The 22,450-nt window shown below is 39.4% G+C and overlaps 1 protein-coding gene across 3 annotated transcripts in view; it reads right to left on the bottom strand.

Moving 5' to 3' along the window:
* The window catches only part of FOXP4 (forkhead box P4), a 173,562-nt gene that overhangs the window by 123,351 nt on the left and 27,761 nt on the right, over positions 1 to 22,450 (bottom strand). For all 3 annotated transcript variants that reach the window (XM_044444980.1, XM_044444970.1, XM_044444990.1), the window contains exon 2: positions 5,798 to 6,011. In XM_044444980.1, coding sequence (XP_044300915.1) covers positions 5,798 to 5,995 — 198 coding nt within the window. In that variant the 5' untranslated portion in view covers positions 5,996 to 6,011. The remainder of the gene's footprint in view (positions 1 to 5,797; positions 6,012 to 22,450) is intronic.

Below are 22,450 nucleotides of genomic sequence, written 5' to 3'. Positions count from 1 at the left end.
TTGGGGTGGGGGGAGAGAGCGAGGGCAGCTTTAGGTAGACATGCACAGCACTGCGCTTCATATATACAAATAGCATTTGACATAACAGAGCAGTTTGCATGACACCACCAGTTCATGGTGCTTTCTTTAACATCCAATTAACTGTGGCATGTGCTAGGCATATGGGGTGATGCTTGCCAGTGGCAGAATCAAAATAAGCCAATCATGCTTCATGACTGCAGGTAATTTGAGAGTTCAACAATTCTTGCTTAACCTTTACTTGAAATTATGGGTTAAGAGAGGGTTGTGTAACACTCAATCCATGATGACTGGGTTCGGATGACACAGTGCAACCCCATAGGCCCAACTGGAGGCCCGAAAGTTGTACAACCTTTGGTTCAAATCAAGAAGGCTACTGCAACCATGATGAACAGGCCATGTCATGCAAACTGGATCACAAAGTTCATAACTAAAACTGGCCCAACACAGATTAGCACAGATCTTAAAGCAGAGAATTTCAATTTCTTTTCCCATATTTGGTGGCATTAGCTATTCTCCCTCTGAAACTAATAATGCATTTTTTCCCCTGTGGCAGGGAGTTTCACCAATTCATTGCATAAATATGTGAACGAACATTCCCTTTCAAGCCTTTCTTTCACAAGTCACGTTTATTTCTCTCTCTCATTCTCCTCCTGGAAATTAGTGCAATGCATTTTTTAAAAAGAAGGGGTCTAAGACACAAGGAAGAGACAAGAGTTGTCAGACAGGAACAAACCAATGGCTCAGTAGCCTCCTTAAACAGCGGCTGACAAGAGATTCTACTGGAGAATGTGTAAATCCTTCATGAAGCACCTAATTGTGCAAAACTCTCTATATGGGGACATTTATTACTGACCCCAGCTGCTGCTCAGCTTGTTCTCTGAAGCATGAAGATTGATAGCACCAATGGTTCTCATCTGAGCTATTGTCACTGCAGATGCCATCTGTGTTCAGAAGTTTCCTTTACCTTTAAGTACTGTCTTGCACTAGTGAGTTCCACAGGTTAATTATATGCACGTCAAGGAAGGCACTCAAGTGAAGGCAAACATTATTTGGGAAGATGATTCTTTTCTCCAACCCTCCCCCATATTCCTTTTAGAGTGAAGTTGCATGAATGAAGGGGCAGTTGTAGGAAACTATCATTCCTAGCTCTGTCTTTGCAGAGAAAGAAAAGGACACAAGAAATAATCTTGATTCCTTTTCATTCTTGATGTATTCTTTATACCCCACTACACAACAATAGTGTCTTTCCTCCAGTAGAAGGTATCCAGGACAGGACAGCAGCCAAGGGAGTTTGTTTAAGCAATAAAACCCATGTGCAAATGAGTCACTTTTGCCAGTCCCTTGGATTACTTGAAACAGCTTAACTCTTGCCATTTATCCATCTTAGAGGATATGTGTATGTGATCTATATCTATATCCATCTAACACATAGCAAGGGAGATACATGGGAGAGTTAAACTATTTCAAGTGCCCCAGGGACTGAACAAAACGATCTATCTGCATATTATATGGGTGTTATAGTTAGAACAACCTCTACCTCCGACTTCTCTGGCATCTCTAATGGAGAAGAGATAACATTTCTGTGTAGCAGATTGTGGACATTAAGCAAGAATCAAAAAACATAAGACAGAAAGGGGAGCAATGAGAATCTGCACTTAAGTTTGGTATAACAGACTAGCATTTAGAAAAGCTGAATTTGGTGTTCTTGTTTCTCATTCCTTTATCTGAAATGAGAGATGACTGGTTCCAAAATATTTGCCTACCTTTGAATTATTTTTAAAAAGATGCCTTTGGACACATGTGCAAAACAGGTCTGTGAGAATATACCTTGCACATGGCCTATTCAAAAGGATCCTTGGTCAAAAGATGTTTAATTCTTTCAAGCTCCTGCATGAGAACATCCCAGGAATGTCCACATAGCTGTCCAATTTGGTACATTTGACTCATTTACCTCTTAAAGAGAATTGTTCCATAGATCAAGAAAGGTGACTTACTGGGTATGACCTAGAATAAGTGTAATGAATATGCAAATATTACTTTTGTCACCTCTCTGTGGCATGCCATGAGTCTCAACACCGGTACCACAAAGACCACTACACATCAGGTCAAATCACATAGAAAGACAAACCCTGCATGGAAGTATTTTCCACAGATTCCTACTTCAGTGGCTGTGCATGTGTGGGGGGCAGTTATGTGAGCATTTATTAGCATTAAACCTCTCATGTGCCTTTTAGGTGAAGGCTTAGCAGCCCAACAATGTGCCAGACATAAATAAGGACATGCTCCCATAGTGGCTCAGGCCAACCAGCACTGGGCCCGACAGAGGAGCTTCTACTTTCCAAGTATTTCAATATACTTTACCTGGACCATGAGTGAACACACATCTATTTATAAGAGCCCACCATGCCGTAAAATGAATTGCAGCACGAGCCCCAAAGCAATATGAAGACAAGTCTTATTACTGCCACACACACACCCTTCCTGAATGTGTCTCTTTCATTCAGCAGGGGTGACTCCAAGAAGCATGACACGCATGATTACCCTTCAGATCAGGGGAACAGTGGCTTAACTGCGTGAGAAACGGCTGTTATTCAGGTAATGGATTTACAGTGCTTTCTACTAAAGTATCAGACACAGCAATTTTTTACAGCTTTCATGCTGGAATTTATGGCTTAAGAGAAGTGATCTCCATATGAGGCTGGGCTCTTTGCCTTATTTAGTATCTGAGATGGAACATTATTTTTTATCTCTAAAGTTTGTTTTCAAATGTAGCTTGCAAGTTTTACATATGCATGCATGTATAAACATATGAGGTGCTACTTTAAATTTATTTGCCCATACTTCCTTAGATACATATCTAAGGAAAATATACATGCACAGAGAAGTACATGCATGCACCTGCAGTGCATATGTTCACATTTGTCTTTACATGTAGCGCATGGAGCAAGACACTGATCTCTCTTTACAAAAGGCAGAGATCAAAGAAAGGCAAACTAGAAAGGTATTTAGGCTATATATTGAATGTAAAAATGTGCACACAGAGATTTTACTGAAGATGCAATCTACCATGTAACCTTAAAGTTACATCAGAATACCTTGGCAAGCAAGGAAGGGTATTCTAGTCTCCAAATTGGAGCAGTCTGACCCCTAACTTGTTAGGCAATGTCAGTTATTAATTGTGCAAGGTTTCCCCAATGTAATATCAATTTACATAGTTCGTGCAAGGCTAATGGACTCAAAACTAGACAGGCAGAATCCACAGCGCTCTGGGCAGGTACCATCATGATTGCTACAATTAGTTTTCCAAAGAAAAGAGTAATGCAGTGTTTGTAAAATACAGCTCACAGAGCTGATCAACAAGTCCACTACTACCAAACAGTGCCTGCAAGCCAGCTAACCCATGGCTCACATTCAGGTGGGCATACAGCCAGACCCCTGTATCCACTGCATTTTCAGTTAACCACAGTCGACCTCGGCCTGAAAGAGAAGCTGTAAAGTAGCAAAGGAATTCTTAAAGAGCTGAGGTAAGAATGAACAAAAATGGGGAAAAGAAATGTATATAATTTAGTTGAGTTTATTCTGTGGCTTGATCACCATTCACAGGTGCCCGCCTGCCACCCATTGGTGCCACCCCGGGGCAACCCCTTCCTGATGTATAGCATTTGCTATTATCCATGGTTTCAGGCATCTGCCGGGGGGCTTGGAACTGACCATTGCAGATACGAGGGACTTGTTGTATTTCATTATGGTTACCCATCCTGTGCCAATTCCTTGGAAGTTACAAGTGGACAGATACACAGGACCCAATCTGTTCATATGCCTCCATGTATGACAATCCACCTGTGTCTCTGTGTGTGTTCATCTGCAATGGATGGGATACAAAGAAGTGGGATATCATCACTAAACTAGGATTTACCAGAAGCATGGACAAATGCTCATTACATAACTTTTCCATAAGAAATGTGTGGTATGATATTGGAACATGTTTTTCTTAAAGATATTCCCTCTGTGGTTTGGAATCCACATGCTCTTAAAGCTACAAGTGGGAAGAAGAGGACATTCAAAATGACCATGACCTTGTCATTAAAATCAGCAATATCTGTCAATTATGATTACAGCAAGTATTCATGGCCCAAATTAACCAAATGCTTATGCTTTTTAAGTTTGATTTAGGTTTAGATTGACAGAAGCAGATGCTAAGCCACTAGACACAAAAAGCACAGAGGGAGGGGTGAGGAGATCCAAGTTTATACAATGGTTCTTTATAAATAGCACCTCAACAATGGCTTCAATAAAAAAAATTGGCTAGAAACCAGTATTTTAGAACATGAAATTACTGTCACTTGGGCTAATGAAGAGCTGGCCTTATTTCTTTAATCTGTTAGCATGCAGTTGTACAATTACAATTTGAAACAGACATGTTCATCCATGAGAAAGGTGGGAATATTAGGCATACAGTGATAAAAGCATATCCATGGGTCTTATATAAGGCAACTCGGACTAAGAAAGCATGCACACAGTATCATACGTATTGATTATATTCACGGTCATCATTTAGTGTCTGCATGTGCTCCACCACTTGTTTTGTCAAGCTTCTGAGCGTCATTGTCATTCACTTTTGCACAGCTATGCATTAGTGCTTACAGATCCATGCTGATGGCAGCCGTGAAGTCTTTATGCACACCTAGTTGTCTCACATGAACACTTCACAAAGTGTGGAACAGTCTACAGAGCTAGTTGCATTATAGTCATGTTAGTGCAAATTGCCATCTTTTATTTCACATCCATAACCTGTCTCTGCTGACAGAATGCCTAGATTAACAGTAATGTTGTTCTCATAAAACACAGGCTGAAGAGCAGCCTGCGTTGGTGGCACCTTGTCTGAATGGGGCGAAAGGAAGACCAGGGCTTGAGAGACTGTGATTGCCAGTGCTTAGATTCAAAGGTGGCATTAGCCATGATGAGTTTGGTGTGGTTTCACACACAGAGTAATCGAGTTGCAATTTGTGAATTTCATATGGGTGAAGTAGCTGAAAGATCTACAAGTGGCACAGCTCATGCAGCTTCTCATTGCTGCAAAGCCTCAATATGCCTCTCTTCATCCATATGAGCCAACCATATCCTTGAATGATCACAGTCCTACTACAGTCCCTATTGCAAAGTATAAGTTCTATTTAACATGTTAATTTATGAATGGTGGCTGTAAACTATAAATGAGGAAGAAATTGCCAACGTACTGGCCAAGTTTGTTGTGTCTCTTTTCAACCTCTGCATTGTTCTACCACCACAGCACTTGAGGGTGTAGCAACATGTCATTCTGAATCATGGCTGTCAGGAGAGAGACTGTCAAGAAAAAAAACATGCCCCAACACTGTACCGCCAATTCCTCTTGGAGCCTGCAAATCTTACCAATGGTTGCTTGCCTTTCAGGTAAAAAGTATGCTGGAGTGTTGATTTAAGGTACCACCTATAAATAAACATTCATTCTAAAGAAGTCACACCTAGGAGCACAATCTGCTATCTGTGAGAAGGTATTCAATTCCAGACAAAACTTGATGCAAGTAGGTGTTATGAAGGAAAAGTACCAACTACTGGTGAGCAACCTTTCTCACAGGTTAACCTAACCTGTACTTCATTTTTTTCCATTTGCAGTTATACTTCTCTGCAATGTCAAGAGAAAGCTACACAGAAGCCGAGGAATGGAAGCAATTCAGTGATGCGCTCCTAAAGTAAGTCTGAAGCAAGTGAGGGAATATGGAAGTCAAATCCTCAGTACCTGCTGCTGCTGAAAATGCAGGAGTTCCACTGGGCTCATCTCTCCATTGGTTTCTCCACTAGCTCCTCCCTCTCTTCCACATCCACCACCTCCACCTCCACCTCCACCTCCTCCATCAGTTGGATTGTTTAGGCTGCTGACACCATTTTGACTGGAGGGAGTGGAACGTATTGTCTCTGAGGCAGATTCAACCATCATGACTTGTTAGCAGCACCTGCATAAAGAAAGCAATAAAAAATATCTGAGCAAAGATTAGAGCAAAGCTAATCTGGAGTGAACTGGAGTGCTTCACCTGGCTGAACAGTATTTGTACTGCTGTGACATAACTGGGATGGGCAGCCCCTCTTCCCAAGGTTCTCAAACTGTCCCCAGTTCCATACCCACCCTCCAAAACGTACACACACTCCAAAGTATCAAGAGAACAGAAACCAACGAGAAACTTGTTGGTTAATCACTTTGTGGTCACACCTGTTATCACAGCGAGGCTTTCAGAAGACAACAGCTTCTTAAAAAAAAGTAACAGCCCAGCTGTTAAGGGCAGTTTTCAGCACAAACTAACCCTAGGCGGCCCACATCAGCCCATAGAGTCTAGGAAACAGGGGTGCACAAAACCCACTAAGAAAAAGGTTTTCTATTGAGTATTGTTGTTGTTGTGACTGGATTGTGGATTCTGATTCCTTCCATGAGCTGAATCAAGAAGACTTCTAGCACACATCCCTAAAGAGAAAGCCTCATTTCGTTACTCTATACAAAGCCATCAAGATACAATTGCAAAGAAAATTATGGCACAGCTATTAGGATGCTTCCAGACTGAGGGCATCTAAGTCCTACCAATCTGAAGAAATTTTAATTTGGGGAACCAGGTCAACAAGCCACTGAGCATAATTTGTATAAGCACTATCAGGTCACAGCTGGTTGTGCCATTCAAACTAGATGGCATGGTTCTTGGAAGGTTAAACAATCCTCATACAACCCATGAGTTTTTGTAGGGTTATTTGATGGTGCCCAGCATGTGCTGTGCTCACAATAAGCCACAATGGCTTGGCTTGATCATGCAAGTAGCTTGGTTTGATCATGTTAACTGGCTTGTTGTACAGCTGTTCCTTCTTTCCTTCATTAAGAGATGTTCTGTGCTAAGGAAAAAAGATAGAAGCAGTGCTAGGAGAACATGTGAGGGTTACAAATGAAAGACATCCGAAATCTCAGTAAAGTTCAGTGAATGAGGCAAAGCAATTGCACAATAAAAGCTTCGTTTGGAAGCACCCTGAGGCAAAGGACTTCCCATGTTTAATCACAAGACTGCCAAATCTCTTAGTTAACCGTGTAGTCAGCAAAAAACACTTTTGGAGGAACTAAAATTTCATCAGAAAGCTAGGGGTATTTCAGGAAATGTTTACCTATGAAAAGACCTTTGCCCCCATGCTCTACACAGGACTGTTTGAAAATGGAGAGTTAACAAATACCAGGGCAGGATATGCTAATCATACATCATGCATTATACTGTTAAGAAATGGAAGGGGACCTTCCTTTTTCAAATAGCAGGCGTTTATTCCAACTTCAACCTCACCCTAAAAGTACATAACTTCTGTATCCCACTTCAGTGAGAAACAAATTGCCGCTATTTGCTCTGTTTTGTTCTAAAGATCAAAAGAAGCAGCTCCTGCTGCTATTTCTTTCCTTTTAAAGTTCTCCTTGCAAAAGGAAGCCCAAACCAGCTAATACTGACATACAAAAATGCAATATAAAAATATGAAAAACAAACACTACAATAAATTATCTATAGTGCTTTTATTCAGTGCCAGACAGAAAACCAATTAATAAACAATACAAAAATTATAAGTATCAATAAACAAAAGAAAAATAAAAGAGCATACTTTAGCCAAAAATCTTTACTATCTCTAGTTCAGTAGTCCACATAACAGTCTATTGGGATATGTTGTTAAAAGGAGGCAAATCCATTCTAAAGTTAGCTGCAGTCCAGAGAAGAACCGAGTAATACAGCAGAAGTGCAAGATACTTGAGAGCCATCAATACCACAAAAATCCCTCATCTAAACCATGTTCTTTCACTCCAAGTTTATCCATTCCCTTGCATTAGGCATGCTTTTAAGCATTCAAGGAAACTCAGCTAGCAAGACAGAACTGAACTACTCCTAGTCAAGTGCAAAGTGTACAAACCACACAAGCATATTCTGTAGTAAACCAATAATCAAGTGCCAGAAAGAACTCACCAGAGACCATCTAAAGCTAGATTCTTTGAAAGAACTTGGCAGGGCAAGGCTAAACGTATTTTGAAAATAGAACCCTAACATTTCATTGAAGCTGCCAGGTTGGTAAGGAGCTACTAGAAAAGAGCTCAGATTTTAAACTTACCTGATATCCAAGAGCGACTTTGCATGACACATTTTTGCTACAGAAGGCACCAGGAATGTGGGCAAGGTTGGACAAAAGCCACCCAAAAATCGTCTATCCCCTTGTCGAAATTAGATGTTAGCATTACAGGAGTTGTGACACTGGATCAAACAATGCAGCATCTTCTAGCTTTTGCACATAAAAAGGTAAAGTGTTCTCCATTTCTTTACTCTCCTCCTGGCACCTGGCCTGGCAAGTGGGTCTGGCACCACTCTTCTCCCCCTAAACACCAATCTTTCAGTGGTTTAGTTACTGGCAGTAAGAGTTTTAAACTACAATATGTCGCTATTGGTGGTACGCCTGGCCCCCACCCCTTTGCCCCTTCCCACCACAAATGTAAGCCTGAGAATTTCATCCTGGACTTAAGGAGGTTCCCCTCTCCTGCTAAAGGGGGCGATTTGCTCCAGAATCAGAAAGTAACTGTGTGGAAGCCAAGGAAACGATTGCTTAGCAGTCCAAGGATTATGGAGAAGAGAGAACCTCTGACTGAACACTGATGACTGCCAGAATCTCCCCCTTAAGGAGTTCTAAGGGAGAAGCAGCCAGGGAGAGGAGATAAATGGCAAAAATCACACACTGCCACTGATAACTATAATGCTATAGCCCTTGGGCTCAGGCCTGAGTTTGGCAGACATCTTTGAACTTTTCAAAACAACGAGAGAATGTGAGCGGTGCAGGGGGAGGGAGAGAATAACTCTCTCACAACACACTCTGCAGGCAAGTTCAGCACAAATCTCAGTTTCTTCTTCTGCAGGATCCTTTAAAATGTTAGAGGTCTGACCACCTTTGTAACTTAAAATATATTAGGGGCATGTAAATTGGATTGAAACATATTCCTCTTCAGTCCTAAAAGATATAAGCTTCATAACAACTTAAAGTAACTACAGGATAGGAGGATGAAGGTCATCAGGCCCGTGTCTCCCAACCCAAAAATCCACCCTCCATCCCTCAGTTGGGCTTTAGGGTGAGACAGAGCAAGCTGGAAAACTCCGCTTAGTGGCCATGCATCATAGTCAGTGGTCTTGCCTGCTCTGCTCTTGTGTTCCCAAGCTCACCTGGTAGCATGAGTGCAGCACAGATTCTTGTTAAGTGATTTTGTGTGTTCCTTCTATACAAGCAAACACACCTCAACCTTTTCCTGCATTTCTGGAATGTTTTGCTGTTCTATTAGTTGGCATGAGGCCACTGCTAGAACATACAATCTCTGGGACAAGTTTTCTGAAGGAGCTAGAAGAGAACAGCTGCAGGTGTCTTATTTTTTAAGTCTTACTTTTATTTCTCACATGTATTCAAAATCAGCTTCTGAGTGAATTTGTTTGGAGGAGCTGCGTTCCCTGACTCAACCCACCACTGGTACTAGGGTCACAGTGAGAGATGTTCTAGAATGTGGACATGCAACTTCAAAAGTTTTGCACTACAGTTCCCATAATTTCTTACCAACCAGCATAGCCAATCAGACTTTATACGAATTTGAGTCCAAACACCCAAAGGGCATCAGGTTAAACATTTTTAGTTTGAAATGCCAGATATTGGAGGCAGAGAAGGTATTCAGAGATACTTATTGTGAAATATAGTGGAAGTTCTGTTTTCCAAGTTTCTGGCTTGGGATCCTTGATAACACAACATAGATTTTCAAGCTTCTGTTTTCAACCACAGAAACTAGTGGTTTACTTTATGGACAAAATGAAAACAGATTCTAATATGTGTTCACATTACCACAGTAGCATAGGAAGTGTTTATATGAATTTAAAGGAGGAAACACCGATTATTTTAAATTAATAACACCAATTCTGCTAAGATCAATGGGCAAATGTTTTGCTACCCGGATTCTGGGAGTGCCATTTCTGCCTAATAAACCTATTTATAATCAAACTAACAGTAAAACAAAACTGTTAACATGCAACAGACACACCAGGGTGTCTCATTTTAATTTTGTTTCTCAACAAAGAAAACAACAACAGTCATCCTTCAAGGAAGTTCCTTCCTAGTACAGTGAAGCAAAGCCTAAAACCCTCAGTTGGGACTGATCAGACCAGAGGTCAACAAGTTTGACAGCGGAAGAGAAATTTCTTTTTTTCTTCCTTTTCTTCCCTATATATTTTCTTTCCCCTTCTTTTTTGGCACTATAGACCGACAAACTGGGAACAACATAATTGCTGAAATGTGGCGTGTAATAATAGCTATTCAGAAGCTGATCATTCATATTAAACAGGGTGAAGCAAGCTTCTCATTTGCATGTTTGAGATTATATGCATTTCAAAAGTCATTTCCGCAGGGTGTATGAATGACATTAATTCCCATGTGGAGTTGTCGACTCCCTCCTGTAGTCCCACACACTATCAAACACGTGCATGCACACACACGCATGCGCGCACACACACACGCGCACACACACTGAATGACATACTTGTAGCTGCAGGAGAATTCAAGGGCATAGAGATTACAGCATTTTTGGTTATAATGAAAATATACACACTTCAGGTGATGTTAGACAAACAATGGGATGCCACAGAGGAAACATTTGGAGCCCAAAATGGGTTTGCTTGAGCAGCAGGAGTTACAAAGTTAATAGGGAAAAAGGCAAATATTTTGCAAACAAAATAGGGATATAATTCAGTTTTAATAGCCACATAGTAACTACAAAGCTTCATGGCAAGAGCTTTTCAAGCATGTGTACTTCTAAACTAGTGTTACATTCTCCACACAAGTTTTTTAAAGCTACTTTGTCAAGTAAGATTACATACAAGCTTCTGACAGGTTTTGTGAAAAATGCTTTAACGTCAGCTATATAAACAAGGCCAGGACCTTCAGGATCCAAATACTCTTATCCCTTTCCCTACACTTCTACTACCTGTGCTTCCAATTTATCATTAGCTCCTTCCTATCAAATCAATATTAAGAACATTTTCCCCATGAGCACCTTTGAGCATTTTGGGTATAAGTATGCAATGTCAGTAACAAAACTGCAGGGAAGGAAAAATCTCTCTATTTTCTTCTAAAGAAATTGGAAATTTGGGGAACACTTGAAAAATACGCAATACTTTTTTTAAAAAAAAATGCTGTTTACAGATCTAAATATACTTTAAGGTCATAAAATATATTATGCATAACTTAGTTATGAAATCAGAATTTTAATTAAAACATTTAAAATAAATTCAGTATATTTCTAGTTATTGTCTGAATAAATTATATGTTTAAATTTAATATACCAAATATAGCAATACGTATTCTAGTAGCCCACAAAACATCAGAAGCAAGAAGAGCTGAAGGCCAATGAAGACAGGAGTACAGCATCTGCTGCTCCTTATGAGGAACTGACAGGAATGGAGTTTAAGGAAATCTGGTCTGAAAGAAAAGCTACTGAGCATGTTTTTAGCTCAGGAAAATGTTCTTGCCCATTAGGAAAGGTAACCACAACTATTTAAGAATCTTTAAGCAAGCTCAACCTATTATTAAAAAGTGACATTTATTCCCTTTTGTAAATAATTCATTTTCCTCCTCTCCAACACTGATTTCCCAGCCTCAGAGAAGCAGCCAGTATGGCTCTGCCTGTGTGGAGGGCAGGAGAGTATGGTCAGGAGTCAGATCTCCAACTCCCACCTTTGAGGTTTCAGTGCTGTCTCTGACATTGGAATGGGTTTTCCAAGCTATAGTTCCTAGGACACTAGCCCAAGAAAGAAAGGGGTGTCTTTAAATAACATCAGAAAGCCATATGTTATTAAAATTATTGATCTAAAGAGTAAGTAAAATAAATATGCTGAGGATGTTAAAAAAATCTTTGTAAGTTCCCTACAGCTTCAACATTTCCAGAAATTTTACATTTCCGGTCTTTCCAGAGCAATTTTCCTATTAACATACTTATAGAATAGTCTTTTATGGGAGGCAGGAAAAGACCAGATAGCAATACATAAATACCTTGTCTTAAACATTTGAAGCTACTTGAATTGTGCTTATATCTAAAGAGGTAATTCTATGCGATAATGTTCCCCCATTTCTCTTACACAGAAGGAATGCCTCTTCCAAGGAACTACCTGCTATGTTTCAGGTATACATCATCCAAAATCAAAATAGAATTTTCCCTTGAAAACAATTATTAATAGGCAGCTCAAATAATTCAAACGCAAACACTCAATTAACATTTCATCAAGCAAATAGCCCTAGCTTGTTCATATTCATATATTTTAGGTACACCATTTCTTGCTTCCCCAAGACTGGATTCCACACCACACTAACAGCAGTTGAATGAAGAGCTAACTACCAATCCATCATCCAAGCAGTACTGATGTGGTATGGAACCTGGGCAAGAAACACTGTTATGCATGCCACTATCAAGACGCATCAAGTGTTAATGTGCTTTCTTCTGTATCAGTACTGCAAATGCTAAGGTTACTTCGGCTAGAAAATGGTTCTCTTCTGCTTTCTATGCACGTCAACAATATTTACAAGTGCATATAAGCATTATGACACAAACCCCAATGCATGTTGTGTTATATGTAAAACTGCTTTACCTAAGAGAACCACCTAGGCTGAATCAAGTGGCTTAAAAATTGGGAGCTGTGTCCATCCTTAAGCTTAGGTTGAAAAAGAAAATCCATGTTTTTGCCTCTCAAGTTTTTCCCTATGATGCTTTAAGCTCCTACTTTCCTCCTCTCTGAGTCCTCATTTAAGTATGCTCTTGACTATCTGAGGACTGCTACTGTGGCAGACACTGATATAAGCCAAAAATGCCCCCCGCCCGCCCGCCCCCAAAATTCCCAGAACAGCAGGCATTGTACCATGCACGGCTATTGTAGATTTCAGAAGGAAACAGTGCAGTGATGAGGATTCACCTGGCATGAATTAACTCCCAGGTTCAGGTTCCAGCATCTCTATTTAAGAGTCAAGTAATAACTGACAGGAAAGACCTCTTCAAGACACCCTGGAGAGTCACTGCCAATCAGTGAACAACACCAAGCTAGATGCCTGGCCTAAGACAATTCATATTCTTACCTATCATAGAAGGAGAAAACTTTCCGTATATATTTGCATATGGGACATGGTCTTCTAATGGCATAATCCTACAAAAGTTTGGACAGAAAATACCTACACATCATTTTAAGCCTTTTTTCCTGTCTAAACCTGCACAAAACTGTGCCTAAGACTCCAAAGTTCCAACAAGGAGAATGTATTGTATGGGAAGATATGTTCATTACAAGAAAAAAGGTTTAAAGGCAAGAAGGGTCATGCTCCAAAATTAGTTTTGACTTCTTAAAGTACTAAATATTTAAAAACTTGAACTGCACATGAGCTTCCAAGAATTTCATGAAATCTTTCCTCATTGTCCATAAGGAACAAATACAAGACTGAGAAAATCTTTGTTGTTCCCCAGTAGGTTTAGCCATAAATCCTGATGATTCCAATATACAGGATACAAATAACAAAAAATTCCTGCCTACTACCAATATAGACATTAATATAAGCAACAACAAGCAAAACACAATACAGAACATTAAAATGAAATAATAACCACCAATTGTGCTTTCAGTCTTAAGATGGACAGCAGCTAAATATTTATGTGGTCTGGAGAATAGCAAACAGTAATGCCAACAACATTCCAGACTGAGCCCATACTATATGCATAGTACCCAAACATTTGAATGCTTCCCACACTAATTGAACAAGGTATGCACAAATGGTGCAATCTTATTGAAACCAAACGCTTACAAGTTTGTTTGCAAAACTAGCAACTTATCCTATGTAAAAATCCTTTTTACAACTATCAAAAAAGATTCATCTTATTTAAGTTTTTGAACTACTAATTTCAATTATCAAACTTTCATGCATTTGACTGCTTTCTTCAAGTACATAATTTGTGAGAAAATCAGTTTTGAAGAAAAGAAAAACATTCCAAGACAAGTGAGAGTATATTCCATGAAGCCTTAAGAATATGCCGTTTACAGTTTTAGAGGGATGTTTCAGACAGTTAGCCCTCTATTGAGAAATAACAGCAACACACACACACATACACGTATGTATGTATTGTGTGTGTGTGTGTGTGTCTATGTAGGGAAAGTACAGGAGGGAGCAGGCTTATTCCTGAATTTGAGGGTTGCCAAGCAAAATGCAACCCTAAAAGTAATTTTAAACTCAAGTTATTGGTTTTTAACACACCATGATTAGGAAAAAGTTTAAAATAACACTGAGAACATGATGCATTTTAAGATAAATATAGTACCCAGACAACTCAGCTCACCAGATACTAATTCACTGTAGGAATAGGTTACTCCCACCTTAATGAGCTTACAGTTCACCTTGCATGCAATAGTTTGAAAGGGTACATCAGAGCATGTGCACATTAAGCCTGTCACAATTTAGACTGATTCATACTTCTTCATGGAAAGGAGCTGCAGTTATATATGGTTCCCTAACCCATGTTCAACACATGTACACTTTCTTCCATAGAGCTCAAGATGGGAATCTAGACAGTCTCTCAGCCACATGTGGAAAAGACCCAGACCTGTTTATATGCAATTTGTTTACGAATTGCATGCCTCAACCAGACGTTGTCATACGCTAGAGAACTGACAACTTGCCAAAGCTTCCACCTCCCTTCTTGTGCATGGATTCCCTCATCTGTTTCTTAGTCACCAAGTAGTTGTCAGAACATCCAAATCCATTGTATGGAGGCAACCAATAGTTATTGTTAAACACAAGTTGCCCGATTCAGAGATCATGGCAACCTCTGGTGGAACAACTAGGAAACAAGGTTAGAATCTGTGCATGGGATGACCATGTGCATGGATGGGAGGAGGTAAACCCACAGCATATTGTTAACCTGCAAAGCATGGTCAGGAGACTGGAGCATGTCTGAACCAGACCACAGCGAAACATACATTTAGGCTGCAATCCTGTAGTCACTTACCTGATCATTAGACCCATTCAACTTGTAGGATTTATTTCTGAGTAAATATGCAAAGGATCACATGGTAAGCCATTTAAACACATCAGCACACTAAGATCTCACACAATAAAGGTCTTTTTGCCATGAGGCATTTAACTCAATGTTTTACCAAGGCTGCTTCTTCTGTTTGCTTTGTGGGAGGAAGAGCATTCCTTTACACAAGGTTCTCTAACAAAGGGGTGGGGTTTTCTTCCACACAAGGGGGGGTTTTCTCTGCTTTTCTATATGTCCCATGACACAACACAAGATAGCAATGTAGTACAGAGTGGAATTTAGACTTTTCACAAGGATTCTGTAGTGAATAATGGTGTCACCCAGGAAAACACCACATAACGCCCACTCTTTAAAAAGCCCTAAAAACATAAGATGGACATTGGGAGGATGACTTCATCAAGTAAAGAACCCACAAACTTTTATGAATGAGGGATCACAAGCACACAATAAATGCCTTGTGTAGAGAAGGCCCATGAGAAAGAGAATTGTATCAGGAAGCAGCAAACTGACCCTAGCAGCCTGATTCAACTTAAAGCTTTTGAATGAAGTCAGATTGCTATTCCAAATGTATTTAATTCTACTTTTGTACATATAGTATATGAAAGCAGCTACTTTGCTTCCAAGCTATTCCATTATGACTAGTCTATACCTATTTACGTTGTTACCAGCAATTCTTAGTGGGATTGCACTTCCAGAAGATACCTGCCTTTAAATAAATGCTACCTTTTTGTAAAGCTTGAAGAACTGCGGCTGCTTTGCCTTATTTTCCTATTTATAAATGAGAACAAACAGTTTATCTTTAGAAGATGAGCAAGATTACACTCATCAGTAAAGGATGCAGGGAGCCATCAGTGGTTTCCCCAAAGCCTAGAAATCATTTTTCCACCAAAGGCTTAAAGGAACTTATACCTAAGGAACTTTTGTAAGTTTCCTGTCAAGGGTTCTAAAAAGGATTGGAATCTACTGTTCTTACAAGTACAACCTATTCCTGCAGCATAAACACATACACAGAATTCTATTCTTCAACTACTATGACATCATATTTCTGTTCAGGGAAATGTAGGCAAAGACATGTGGGTATAGCCAAGTGGCAACTTTCTCCCATACCCACAGTTACAGTCCTGATAATGTATCCAGACTCTGACCAAAACAAAAAAGCTTTCACAAGCCTTGTCCATGCTCAGAACATAGGGCATCTGCAGGTGGATATATCAAAATGGCAGCTAGTAAGAATTGTGAACTGGCTAGATAGAAAGGAACCTGATAGCATTTCTTTGCTGTAAAAGCCTAACATCAGTGCAAGGCAATTTCAAAATTAAAGAAATAAATGAGCAGTAACAATGTAAATGAGCATTTTTTGAGCCTTTCTGGAATAGGTAATCACACATACAAACAACACAGAAAGCTGGTGGGTGCGTGGGAGAAACATTCATCCTTCAATGATTAATTGAACTTTGTGAACAAATTGCTAATTGATGTTCTTTGCAGCCAGAATCAAAATAGTTTTATTCAACAATTGCTCTTCCATTTCACTTTCCATATTTGTTTCAATGCACCTTTTATTTGGCAATGAATGAGGGTCAGGGAGGGAGGGAGGGAGGGAGGGAGGGAGGGAGGGAGGGAGGAAGGAAGGGAGGAAGGAAGGAAGGAAGGAGAAAGTTACAAGAGTAGAGAGAGACTCAATGCCATATGGTAGAAAGGCATATTAATTACCACTGCTTTTTAATTAACAATTGCTTAATCTGAGCAGTAACATTTGCCTTGACATCTTTTGACTCTCTGCTAACCTGTGAAGTGCACATGCCATGCCAAGTCATCAATTAATTTTTATTGACGTTTTCTTCCCCTAAACAGGCACAATACCAGGGTTTTCCAATTAACACCTCCGCACTCTCTAATTAGTGCAATTAACAGACTGATGGATGCCTGTAGTTTCCCTGGAAGGGGGAGCACAGAGATCAGCTGATTTGGCAATATGAACAGATCTCCCACTGAGAGCAAGTACATGTAACAGCATATGTGTTAGCCTTCCATTTTTTAAATGGAACATCCACATCTGAGTTGTGTTAAACCTGTCTCAGTACAGATAAGACACTTGCATGTGTAACTGCACACAAATTCTACCCTTAAAGCAGCACAATATCTATTAAAATTCTCAGTAATGATGACTTCTCTTCATAAACACTTCTAGAAGACAGCTGTACTCTGAAGTTGCTATTAATTAGAGTTTTATCATATACAAAAACTTTCTGAAGATGTTTAGTCTCTCAAATACACTCTCCTCATAAAGCTCTTGAAACAATCCTTTTGCTTCTTGTTCCCTTAACCTACAAAATCAAATATTTCCCCTTGTTCTTGACAACTACTGCAGGTAAAAGTCATTCACCAAGGGTTTAACATGTGATTTCTCCTCTCTGAATAGCATACCCTCACACATACCACACAGCCTCCTAAAGTGGCTTTCTTTATTTCTGTCGCCATTCCAAGACATCCACACACCTCAGAACAAGAGAGGCAAGGTGTGTTGCTTACAGGAAGTGTTAAAAGGATCTACTGACATTTATTTATTTAAAATGTTTCTTTTTTTTTAAACAAGTTTTCTTATTTTCTATATAAATCCAAAACTAAAAACAACAATTATTCAGGACATCGGACATACTAGGTCGACATTCAACAACCATATTCAGTTCTACACATAGTCCCGTTTCTCTAACCAATGACAGAAAATATTCCAAGTTTGATACAAGTATGTCTCTTCCTTCTCCTTCAAAGACAAAGTCAATCTGTCCATCTCCACGCAATCCAAAATCTTTTTTAAAATCAACTCTTTAAAATCAATTTAAAACTTTTCAATACCGTCCCATCACAGACGTCTCAGGACAGCTTACAACAACATCCATTAAATTGAATAAAAATAGGTAAGAGTAGCACAGCATCCAATGTTAAGTTTAAAACCACCAATTAAAACAAATTAGCACTAAAATATTGGGAGAATAAAAAGGTTTACGCCTGATGCCGAAAGGAATAAAGCATTGGCCAGGAGAACTGATCTGGGGAGCGTGTTCCAGAGTCAGGGCACCACCACAGAGAAGGCCCTTCTCTAGGTAGTCAAGCTTTATCTCAACCGCACAAATACCTTAATACAGATTCCTGCTGCCAGCAGAAGCTCATCACCTCACTCCCCTGAGGTTTGTTCTTGGGAATGCCTGGTGAACACCGCCTCTTGCCAAGTATGTACTTGTCACTGAGCGCAACCAGAAACTCCATGGCTTCACGTCTTCCCCCAGTGAGCATCTCTAACTGTCATGGAACCTTCTGCTCTCAACGTTCTGTTCTTACAATTGCCACACACTTAATCTGCACAAACCAGAGAAGAACAACACTCACACAAGTCACTTGCATCCACGTCTTCTGCCCCACAGCCAAGTAACACTGAGTGAAGAAAGCAAAAGACCAATGACACTGTAACACTCCAGAGGGAAGCCAAAATTTAACTTATCCCATGGGAAGCAGGCGGAAGGATGGATGCGCCTTTCTTTGTGAACAGACAAGCTACCAAAGGATCAAAGACTCTGAAGCATAACAGAACACCACATTTGCCTGAGTTACCTCATCTGCCTCTGAGGTATGAAAAAGGCAAAGTAAAGGTAGAAAAATTTGCCCGTTAGAAATATTCCGTAAACAGTACATGGTCTAAGAGGGTGCAAAGCTTAGCCCAAATTTGAAAGGCCAAAAGACCATGGACTCACTCCGCAATTAATCTAGATCATTCAGAAAATAGGAATGCTATAAACAAGAACAGTTATGATGCCTGCAGAGAAAATCGTTCCTGGTTCTTGTGTGTGTGTGAGCAAAGCACCCACTTCCTATAACATATGCATTGCAGAAGACACTATTTACACACAGGTACATATACACAGTTCCTGACTTCAGAGTCCACAACCTGAGCCCAGAGTCCACAACTGATCTGATCTAGAAGTTTCCTTCCAGTATTAAAATATAGCAATCAGTTTTAAAATTCTGTACAGAGAATATTTTATCACCAGCACCATTTTTACATGCAACAACCTCTAATCTCCAACAGGGAAAGGATGTGAAAACCTGAAAAAAGCCTGAAGGGAAGACCTTGTTTTTCTATCAGGAAAAATGGAAATGTAAAGAAACACTGGAAAAAACCTTAAGGAATATTGTCTCATTTGGAATGAGTGAAATGCTTAGGACAAAGTTTTACTATTTGAAAACAAAACAGGGTGAGGATTTTTATGTAAAACAATCTACAGCATTAGATGATTCTTGTTAGAATAATCACTAATGCAACACTCAAATTCAAGATGCATTTCTGCATCTATAGAGTATTACACAGGGCCTTCAATTCTTGTGAACTGCTGCTGTTAGACTACTTCTGGTCAATTCCCCCACTTCTTTTTTCTCTCTCTAGAAGGCAAAAACTAAGTAGCTCAAGTACCACAGAGAGCAGAAGTTTGAAGTTCTGCTCAGTATTATGTATATTTACGATGTTGCTTGTAACCAAAATAAAATAAGGCATTTATTCTTTTAAGGCTCCCTACATGCAGTTACCTGACTTCACTGAACACTGTGGGTCTTACTTCTGAGTAAATAGAGAATCCAGCAGCCGGGCAGTATAAAAATACAATAAATATGTAATAATAAAAAGTATAGGATTGTTCTGTAAATTTCATAAGTACTCAATTTATTATATGTTTTATTTTATATATTATGAAACAGTACAATTGTATATGCTAATCAGGTTATACTCTGTATATTTTATGATAAAGCAGTAAAATCAGTTTACATTTGATAAAGTATCACAGGCATTTCAATTTCCCAGTACCGAGGGGAAAAAGTTATTTTTCCCGTGGTGGTTTCAGATTGTAAAGAAGAGTTACATCTCAAGATAAAAAAGGAGAATCTCTTCCTAATCCCTAGTAATTCATATACTTTCCCAGATTTTGGGGGACTTTTCTGAATTTCCTGAATCTCAACTGAAAGATGAGGATGAATGAGCTTTTTAACTACTGGCAAATGTTTATTTCTACTTAGAAGTCGGAACACACTCCTGTCATATTTTAATAAGCATAATCCTAGAGATCCAAGTTCACACAGCTCTAGGGCAATTCCCATTCAGCTTCCAGCTCTGCAATTTTAACCCCTCCCAACATTTCAACCAAACCGGTTTGCCCAATACATTCCTTCAGGCTCCAGACATACTGAGACAGGAAGAGACTGAGGCCAGGCACAGAACTGGGTTTACCACCCCAAGCCAAAGACGGAAAGGTCTTCCCTCAAAGTTGTAAAGGCAAGGGATGAAATATATCAGTGTACAGTTAAACTATCACACAGACACCCTTTGGCAACAGTTAGTGCAGCTAAACGTCTATTGTCTCACTTAAAACTTTTTCTTATGATTACAACAGTATACATCATTACAGAGTCCTTCCAACATTTGCATAGCCAAAGGTATAACAGCTAATCCAGACATTTTTTTATTAGCCTTGCCAGTTGTCAGAGATTATGTGAACTAATGTCTAAAACATCTTGAAGGCACCAGATTGCCTACGTGGGGGAAGGGCTTTCAAGAGTTCCCCGTTCAGCTTTCCTTAAGAACAGTCAAAGCAAAACTTTTAATTTTCCAGAAAGATAAACTCTATGCAAACAAAAAGTGATCTGAAGAACAGAATTATCATTAGTAACTATCCTTACTAATCATATTACAGTATCACAAACAGCATCTTCACTTGAGCAGGTATTTGTTTTCCAAGTTTTATTTTCAGAGTCCAGTTGATGGTCTGAGAGGATCTGAAATCATAGTGCTGCTATTATTGTGTAATTATCAAACTGATCAGTCCATTAGATGGCAGACAGTTAGAAGGAACTCCATGTAACTCTATGTTTTTAAAGGATTTTTTTTTCCACAGACATACCTCCTTCCTACATAGATTGTGGGGCAGCAGGAAAAATGAAAAATGTCATACTCCAAATCTACTACATATTCACATGTTTGGAGCACCTCTGGAAAAAGAGGCTACACAAACACACTGAAGTATATATATTTCTCCTACATGTGATCAGGAAATTCTTAGGTATTGATGCTTTCTCTAAGCCTCCATGACCAAGTTACTGATCTTATCCCTCCTCCACTGAACAACTTCACCGTGGTATAGTGGTTAAGAGTGCAGGTCTCGTACTCAGGCAATCTGGGTTCTAGTCCCAACTCAGCCATGGAACCAAATTGGTGACTTTGGGTCAGTCACATGCTCTCAGTCCAGCCTACCTAGTGTTTCCTAGGTAACCCTACCAGACAGCCTAGGGTTGTTGTAGGGATAAGACTGAGAGCAGGAGTAGGCAAATGATATAAGCCGCTTTGAGTTTAAGAAAAAAGTGGGATATAAATCTAATAAATTAAAATATAAATGAAACATCTGTTGAAGCACTTCAGAACTTGAGCTCTAAAGTAGTATTAGAACTATCCAAGAATGTGTTTTCATAGGTACATGAAAGAAAAAAGGTGCTCATGGAAGTGCCAGTATTTTCTCTCAAGCACCTTTACTGACACAGTTTTTGCTCCAATATGTGGAGAGTTGAACAGTATTCCTTCTCATATCTAGGCACTAAGACGACTTTAGAAAACAGCTCCTTAATCTTAAAAGGCTTTGGGTTCAGGAGAAGAACAACCTGGGATTGCTCAGAGTGGCTTTTTACCCTTTAATTAACGCATAAACACATGGAAATGTGGAAAAGGATTAGAAAATAAAATCTGCAAGAGCTAAAATGAATTTAAAGCATTACAGTAAATTAGAGGAGATTTAAGGAAGCAAGGATTGGCTTAGTCCAGGCACCCCCTTTAATGGGATCACACCTATGGATGCTTTCATCTACTACTTTCATCTAACAGTAACTTTTTTTATTTTGGAAGAAGTTGCCTCTGAGGCCTCCACATGTACTAATTCAGTAGTTAAAAGAATAAAGGAAATCCCAGTTCTAGACCACTGTTCCTATACCTGTTCCTTTGCCAGTTTTTTGTTGTTTCCTATGTTGATTTTAATTAAGAAACTAACAATGTAGCACATGTGAAACCACATCCAGGTTTCTTCACTTTCCATTTTTTAATAATTCTCCAAATTCCACAGGAGTTCTCCCACAAAAGCTAGTGATGGTTAGAATAAGTTGTATAGAGTTGCATTTCCTATTTTTCCTTATGTCTATGCCAAGAAATTGTGGAGTGATTTCCATTTTAACAGAGGAATCTATTTTTGACTAAAGAAATACAATTTGAAAATCTAGTTCGCA

This window comes from Varanus komodoensis, unplaced genomic scaffold (assembly GCF_004798865.1).
Source record: "Varanus komodoensis strain SLA01 unplaced genomic scaffold, ASM479886v1 scaffold1, whole genome shotgun sequence".
Taxonomy (NCBI): domain Eukaryota; kingdom Metazoa; phylum Chordata; class Lepidosauria; order Squamata; family Varanidae; genus Varanus; species Varanus komodoensis.
Note: the sequence above shows the minus strand (reverse complement) of the source record. Positions and strands in the feature narration are given on the sequence as shown.